The 8,722-nt window shown below is 37.9% G+C and overlaps 1 protein-coding gene across 4 annotated transcripts in view; it reads right to left on the bottom strand.

The window, feature by feature from the left end:
- Positions 1-582: 582 nt before the first annotated feature.
- Positions 583-8,722, bottom strand: part of PTBP3 (polypyrimidine tract binding protein 3) — a 73,647-nt gene continuing 65,507 nt past the window's right edge. For all 4 annotated transcript variants that reach the window (XM_088054070.1, XM_014259519.2, XM_088054071.1 and 1 more), the window contains one exon: positions 583-8,407. In XM_088054070.1, the coding sequence (XP_087910196.1) occupies positions 8,275-8,407 (133 nt within the window). In that variant the 3' untranslated portion in view covers positions 583-8,274. The remainder of the gene's footprint in view (positions 8,408-8,722) is intronic.

Here is an 8,722-nt window from a genome sequence, read left to right as displayed (position 1 = left end):
TTGTATCTATGGCCCTAGACTATTACCTGTTTACCATCTATCCTGAATTCTGGATGCAAGAATAAAAGGGTCTAAATTAGTGTTGTGCAACACGGAGAAGCGCAACCAAAGGAATAAGAAGGAAAAGCCATCAACAAGACAGTTGAGAAACAGGAAGCTGAAAGCGGACCATCTTTTTATGCTGCTGTTTACATATTTTAAAATCTTTGTGCAAAGGATATGAATTTTGATCCCAGGACTAGAAAGGAGTACAGCATGGTAAAAGATAAAAGAACTCTCAACAAGGCCCCAAGTATCTCATCACTGAAGCCTCTTATCCCTGTCTCAAATAACAAAATAGTCATCAACCACTGTATTGTTAAAGAGTTGAAGAATAGATTTCCATCCTACTGAAAACAAGAATATCTGCCCTGCTCTTCTTGCTGAAGATGTGCATTAACCCTCTTAAAATATTTTGATATGAAAAGCTTTTGTTTAGATGCCCATGTACGCTGAAGGAAAAAACCAGAAAATTAGATGCAATTAGCTGCACAATTATAAGACCAGAAAAACCCCAAAGCAATAGACAAGAACACAGGAAAATTTCAGAGAGTACAGCCAAAATTACATTTATTAAAAGACATGCTACAACAAGTAGAGTTAGGAAATCAGTTAGGTATAGATACCATGTAATCAGAAAACACACTAACCTAAAAAAACAGAATATATTACTGCACAAACAAAATCAAATTCACCATGCACTACACAGTCACAAAATAGGTTTCTTTAATACATCTTGTATCTTATTTCAGTTTTAAGTAATCTCCACAGATATGGAATACTTTTCATGCAATGCCACAAGATGCTTTACAAATGAAAGCTTTTGCTTATTAAAATATACAGACAATCTTTTTATATAAAAACATTTTACATTTCCATTTGTTTCCCCAAGCACTCTTTTGCCAGATTTTAAAAAAAACAAAAACAAAACAAAACATGATGTTACAAATATTTACAGTATTTTCTTGTGTTAGATGAACGTTTTATAAACTGAAAGGAAACTTTTATGAACAGATCACGTGAAATGAGGGAATGACAGCAATTTTTAGAGATGTTTACTGTGTTGAGTACAGTACTAAAAGCAACATATTAACTTTTTGCCTTCTCTCACACCATTTGGTTCACATTACTATATCATTTCCCACTGTTTCTATCACCAGTAATAGTCTCAAATAGAGGCCACTTTCCATTGCGTCTTCCCATCAGAAAAGAGTGTGAGAGAAAACAGGTTTTCATACATCTCAGTAAAACCAGAACAGTCTTTGGTCAGAGAGTGAAGTGACATTCTGATGCAAAAATCTGCTTGGTTAGCAACTTTTGTGCTGCTGCAGTTCTATGGTAAACTTCTGCACAAAGTGGGTGACATATTCAAGAAGAACTGAAAAGTGCTTCAAATCACATTTATGTGTGGTAGCTTCCCATTCATAAATAAAGCAGAGTTCCCAAGAACTGAAAATCTGCTTACAGTGATGACATTAACCTGCTAAAGTAAAAGCTTTCTTCATTTATCAAGGGCCTTCAATTATGTAAGCATTTAATTTCTTTGGGACTGCGCCAAGCACAATGTCATTATGTGAAGTTGGAAATAACACGAGTTATGCTTGGATTCCTACATATTGCAGTCCAAAAGAAAAAACTGTAATGGGAAAGACAGTAGAATAACTAAATCTGTATTGAAACAGCTGTAGTTCACTTCTTGTATAGTCAGTAGACAATATTAATTTTTCACAATATAAATATACATTTTCCAGAGGGGAAAAATGTGTTTATTATACTTAAGACACCTAGAGATATGAAAAACCCTACATATAAAACTACTGAAGGCACAAAAACTTTGGTCCAATTTTGTTCCTATTCACATCCCCCATCAATAAAACTCTGAAGTTAAATACTTCAGAAATTTTATACTCTAACTGTTAGGATTTGCTTTGAAAAAAGCAGGCAAACAATCTTGTATATAACAACCAAACTTCAGAAGGCAGAAGATAAAGTTAATTTAAAGAAAAAATTCTGTGCAATCTGACTAGTATCATTTCAGCACAACAGTAACAAGACTAAGTCTGGTAGCTATGCTCCAGCTAACAACATATCAGCGCCACCAAAGGTTAAGGCAAAACAATGCTTGTTATAGGCAGCTGACCTCCTATTTGAAAAACAGAAGTATAAGCTAACAGCACAAAGTGGCAAGTAGTAGCTCTATATCTCTTATAAAAAACCCCAACTTACCACTTTCCCACTGTCATGAATCAGAGAAGGGCAAGATAATTGATCAGACAGACTTCACTGACAGTACTACCCACAAAGACTGTTTTCTTGGCATACAAATAATCAGAAAATGTCACAGATAGGCAAGTCTCCACAGATATGTGAAATATCTTCTGAATAAAAAGGACCTCAGTTTATCAGTACACAAAACCAGTGCAACTTACAGGACCAGCAGACAAGGCAACTGAGTCAAATTACGAGTCAAAGTTTCAGAAATTGATTCTGATGTTTTAAGAGTTCTGCAGAATTTCAAAGAAGCAGAAGTTCTACTGTTATACAACAAATCAAGGATCATTTGAAAAGGCACTTAGCTGCTCCTGGGTTGTTAAAAAGGCCTTATTACATGTTGAACAAAGTGTCCATCAAAAAAAATGGACTAGGAGGTAACTCAGAGTTGATGCAAGGACATGACATATACAGAGGCATAACCATACAGTCATAGAATCATAAAATATTAAGAAGCGGAAGGGACCCACAAGGAAAATACAGTCCAACCCCTGGCCCTGCACAAGACAGTCCCAAAGAATCACACTACGTGCCCAAATTCCAATTTACATTGTGCACATTACCAGATACTTTACAAACAGAAATTAAGAACATAGGTTTATAATTTCTTTGACATATCTTTAACAACTTAAGGCCACAGCAGAGAGAAGATGAAGCCAGAATCCTCTTCACAGTTACACATTTAACAGGGAAAAAGGCAACGACATCGAATGCAGTATGTCTGCCTAGTTACATAGTAAGGAAGCAAATTCACAGTGAGGACTGCCAAAGAACAGTGAATTCGTTCCACTTTTTTTTTTTTTTTTAAATTTACATGGACAATTCTTAGAGTAACTGCTTAAAATTTTCTATAATCTGACTGAAAGGTAGGACTAAGGCCTTTGGAGGTTCCTTTCCATTAACATCACTGTAAGACTCTGTAGAATAATATCATTCTTTCCCAAATTTTGCTCTTTTCACAGGTATCAAGGGATCTGCTATCATAGGCTTTAGGGAATAAAGAACTGAGATGCAACTGTACTTTTTCACCAGGCACTAACGTGTGAAGCACAAAGTATAAAAAATATTCCTTCTGCCACAATTCTTCACTAACAATGTACTGTAATAATTAAGGTGTTATGTTTGTATTTTCAATTATTCAAGTTGGAACACTAAAGGGGAAAAAGTAGCCTTAACTAGTGTCTTATGCTGCTGAGCAAGTGTTAAGAGGTACTGTCATGTTTCAAAGCTTATCTGCATATCTTGTGAAAGAAGATCTTCCTAAGAAGCAGCATCTTTCAGATATGCACAAATCTGAAAGCATGTTGACAAGAATAATTTGGTTACAAAAATAGAACAATAAAGGTAAATCAAAAAACATACATGACACTTGTATCACAACACCAAAAAGCAAACATAATAAATACCCACTTTCAGATTTTTCCCAAGTTAAAAATCTTCAGGATTCTGCAGGCAGTCTTCTCATCAATGATCAGAGTCAAAGGGTGTTTGAAAAGGCCAGCCAAATCTAGTGAATCAACAAATGCTTCTGGGACTGTGTTCCAGCCAAGGGTTTGGCTGGTTTGACCAAGGGACTTGCTTTCAGAAACTGGGTCTACTGAGGGCTGATGGGGTCCATCTGTCAGAAAAGGGGAAGAGCATCTTCTGCCACAGGCTTGCCATGCTGAAGGGCTTTCAACTAAATGTCTCACTTTGCCAAGGTGAGAAGGGCTTTAAACTAAAGATGCCAGGGGGAAGGAAACCTCAGTCCATCCCACTCCTATCAATTTGGTGCCAGTGCCAGCAAGAGATGCCCAGAGCCTGAAGAGAGATCACAGGTCAGCAGAAAAGCACCAGAATAACACAAAGGATTTCCAGCTACTCCAGCCAGTAAGTCAGCTTCATTAGGGTCTCAAATCCAAAGTCTCTATGCAATAGCAAAGAAGAAGAGTTAGTGACGTAGGCATGCCTATGACCTCATTGGTATGTCATGGACACATAGTGGGATGGCTCCAAAGAGTGGAGAGTTGGAATGGAAGGATACAGGCTCTTCAGGAAAGACTGGAAGGGTAGACAAGGAGGTGGTGTTGCCCTCTATGTCAATGACCAGCTGGAGATCATACAGCTTTACCTGTGAGTGGATGAAGCTGAGAGAGACTTAATGGGTCAGCATTAAAGGCAGGCAAGGGAGAGGTGACTTTATAGTGGGGGCTGCTACAGATTAGATTGTCTGACCAGGAAGACAGAAAAGACGAGGCCCCTTACAAACAGAAAGGAGCAGCCTCACATACACAAACCTTGCTCCTCATGGGGAATTTCAACCACCCTAATATCTGTCAACACAGCAGCACATAAACAATCCAGAAGCTTCCTGGAATGCACTGATGATAACTTCCTTCTTCAAGTGATAAGAGGAGGCAAGGAGAAGAGGTACTATGCTGGACCTTTTTCTCCCAACTAGGAGGGGCTGGTGGGGAATGTGAAACTCGAGGGCAGACGCAAGGACCACAAAATGAAGTTTGAGATCCTCAGGGCAGCAAGGAAAGTTCACAGAAAGCTCATTACCATAAACTTCAGGACAGCAGACTTTGGTCTCCTCAGGGATCTGCCTCGTAGAAGTACCATGGGATAAAACCCTGGAGGGAAGAGGGACCAACAAAGCTGGTTGGTATTCAAGGATCACCTTCTCCAAGCTCAGTAGTGATTATCTCAATGAAGAGGAAGTCAGGCAAAAATGTCAGGATGGCCTTAGATGAACAAGGAACTCCTGGAGGGACTCAAACACTAAAAGAAAGGCTACAGAGGGTGGACGTAACAACAAGTAGCCTGGGAGGAAAAGAGGTTTTCTGAGCAGCACAAGTTCATGAAACTGTGAAAGCTAAAGCTTCACTTGAAAAGAGGAAATATAGCCTATATTTGTAAAAAGGCAAATAAAGAAGACCTAGGGAACTTGAAGTCCGGAAGTCCCACCTTGGTTCCCAGTAAGATTATGAAGTAGATGGCTTCACTGAAGGCAAATCATGCCTCACAGATTTAATGGCCTGCTACAACAGAGTTACAGCAATGGGGGTTAAGAAGAGAGCAACTGAAGTAATCTATCAGGACTTGTGCAAGGCATGACTTTGCACAACACTTCCTTGTCTGACCACAAAACTTCCTTGTGTCTCAACTGGAGACATGGATTTGATGGGTGGACCTCTAGCTGGATGGCCACATTCAAAGACTTGTGGTCAACAGCTTGATGTCCAAGTGCAGACCAATAATGAGCAGGGTTCTGTAAGGATAAGGACTGGTAGCTGTTCAACATCCTTTTTGGTGACATGGACAGTGGAATCAACTGTGCCCTCTGCAAGTTCACTGACAACACCAAGCTGTGTTGTTCAGTCAACACACCTGGATGGAAAGGATACCATCTAGAAGGACCTGGACAGACTGAGTGGTGGACCATTCCATGATTCTGTGAAATCCAAAAGATAACATCCCTTAAGAAAATATTATTCCTAAGCCAGTTGAACTTTGCAGTACATAGTACATTCTGCATATTTATTTAGTTGTGTTGTACAGCACTTATTATAGCTACATCTGTGCAGTCAGACTGGCTGCTACTGTTAAGGAACATGGTCACGGAGGTAGCTCGGGGTGCAGCTGCAGTGGGAGCTGCAGGCTGAGCTCTGGCTGGTGGAGCTCAGGCAAAGAGGCCGTGGAGAGCCGACCCTCGGCACAACAGGGGCCCGGGGACCTGTGGCCCAGCCAGGGGAGCGGATGCTGAGACAAGGCAGGAGCCGATGGCCCCAGACCTTCCCCTGCCTAGACTGGTGAGGGGATAAAAGCCCAGGGGTTCCTTTGTTCCAGGTCCCTCCTGAGAGGGACCAGCTCGAGCTGTTGTTTTGTTACTGCACTGTGATGAAATTATTTTAAGGATCAGGAGACTGAGACTCTGCTATAGGAAACTGGGGTCCACCCAGTGAGGAAACCTGCTCTGACAGTGGGAATGTAGGGGCTGTAGCTGGGAAGGCACCTCAGCCCCAACTCAGGTGGTGCAAGAGTGACCACCAGAGTGGCTCCTGGATGGTCGGATTGGGAATTTTCCTTGACACTACACCTGTAACCAATTTACGTACATCAAGATAGTATCTGGCAAGCTACTATTAGACTGATTTTTGCAAAAACAATTCAGAGGGAAAATTTGAGAAAGTTCACTAGTGAATACTTAGATCATGGTACAAACATACTCTTTCTTCTAGAAAGAAAATCATACAATTTAGATGAACAAAAACAGTTATGAGTGGCAAAACATTACAGCAGAAACAAATTCTGCAATAGTTAGAAGTAAAGATATTCCATGCTTGAAAGAAATCGATCTTCAAAATGTGGTAAAGAAAAATTAAATTAATTTTCAATTAATTTATGTGCAAAAAAACACTAGGGAAAAAAAAGCTTAAAATTAAATTCAGCTTTTTAAAATATGATCAGAAGTCATTAGTATTCATCTGTACACTCATGGCAAAACCCAACTGCATCTCAGCTCATTCCCCAAAGAGAGATGAAGATTCAGTATCAAACATTTTTTTCATACTTACAAAGGAAAGAATGATAGCATTTTATTACTTTAATACTTTCAAGTATTAAAAATAAAGAAATGCAGAAACCCAAGAGAATATTCTGATACAGCCAGTGTCTCTCAAAGTCAGATGAACTCCAGAAAATTAACTGGATTTGCTGTTTCACCTTCCTATATAGGTTTGTTTGTTTTTTTAGTATATTTTTTCTGGGTATGAATTTTTTTATCAGTGAAGAACTACAAGCAGAGAAGTGCAACTAGGTAAGTTTAAAGAATCTCTATGTGATTCCACAACAAATTAAATCTCGTTCCCATCTATAGCAAATCTCAGTAAGAAAGCACAAGAAACTAGAATTCAAAGTATTAATTAATGAAAAAATATATCTTGAAGTATCATGGGAAAGATTTTCAAAAGACCAAGAGAAGAATTTTCACAAAGCCCACAATAATTTTGCAAGATACTTCAGATAACACTCTAATCTATTGTTTCATACACACATAGTAAGGCACATAATAAAAAATTAGGTAAATACAAGTAATTTAAGTATTAGACTTAAGAGTGGTAAAAAACCTTGAGATTTAATTTTTCTGCCCTGAAAGATGACCTTAGCAAAATAACTTCTTAAAAACTTGAGAAACCATCATAGACCTGAATATTTTCCATAAGATTGCAAACATTTAATTAATTAGAGAAATGTAAAAAATTATTTTAAATCAAGACCATTTTCTTGTTTTATTTTCTCCAAGGTACTGCTACACATCCCTTCATAGTAGAAATAGGACATCAGACTTCCAACCAACAGTCAAGTCAAACTAATTCTCCAATACCACACCTTGAAGAAACTTGTCAAATACCTTTTACTCCCCAGAGAGAAGGCACTGCCTTTTCTCTAATAACTTAATCTATAAGAACAGCACAGACTTTTTATTTTTATAAACAAGTTATTTGTAAAGATTCGCCAAAGTATGAACACACACCCTGGTAACATAAATACTATTTAGAGGATACTCACAGTTACAGTTTGTTTTTCTTCAAGAAACCCAAGCACTATTTCACATTCAAATTAGTGTTTAATCTGCACAGAGTAGATTTACCTTTTCATTAAACATACTCATTTGGAACATTGTGAAAGCACTAAATTGTTTTGTAGGGCTGATTTCAACAAAAGCTGAAAGGATGTTCTCAAAATAAAATTATAAGTAGGAAATTTGATGATAAATATTGTTGCTAGAACTATTTCATAGAATACTCTTTCTATGGATGACATACTTGCAGCTAAAATCAGAAAAAATCATCACTTAATTCTTTATGTATGAATAAGGTTTTTCTTTGAAGAGACAGAGCAGTCACAGCTGCCTCAGTCTCTACTTGAAGATTTTACTAAAACTGTTATGCAGCCTTAAAGGGAAAATTCACAGAAAATTCAGATTGAAGATTTTGAGAAGGAAACTTTGAGATGTTGGTTTTCTCCAAAGTCATGATTGTGAAGCTCAATGAGAGCATGAACTGCTTCTTCCACAGAGCCCAGCTGGATAAGAGCCATTTTGCAATCGTTCCTGAAGAACAATAAAAATTATTATTAATCCTAACCAAATTTTCACTAGCCAACAGAGAAAAGTAGCATAAGTAAGATTTTTTTCTCAGCTATATCACATACATTTGTACAGCAAAAGAATCAGAGCTATTTAGGCACCTGCTAAAACGTAAAGATAACAAAAATACGTAAATTTTGCCAATCTATGGCTTAAAGTCATGTCATTCTTTCATTAAACAGTACTTCAAAAAGATAGGTCAAAATAAGGCTTGAACACCTCTAAGAAATACTTGCATTGTCCATACAGACAGAATTATTCTAGCAGGTATGATCATAA

The sequence above is a fragment of the Pseudopodoces humilis genome, chromosome 4, assembly GCF_049639895.1.
Source record: "Pseudopodoces humilis isolate 2021_Gansu_Grassland_sample_001 chromosome 4, ASM4963989v1, whole genome shotgun sequence".
NCBI lineage: Eukaryota > Metazoa > Chordata > Aves > Passeriformes > Paridae > Pseudopodoces > Pseudopodoces humilis.
The sequence above is the reverse complement of the archived record's forward strand: the minus strand, read 5'-3'. Positions and strand labels throughout refer to the sequence as shown.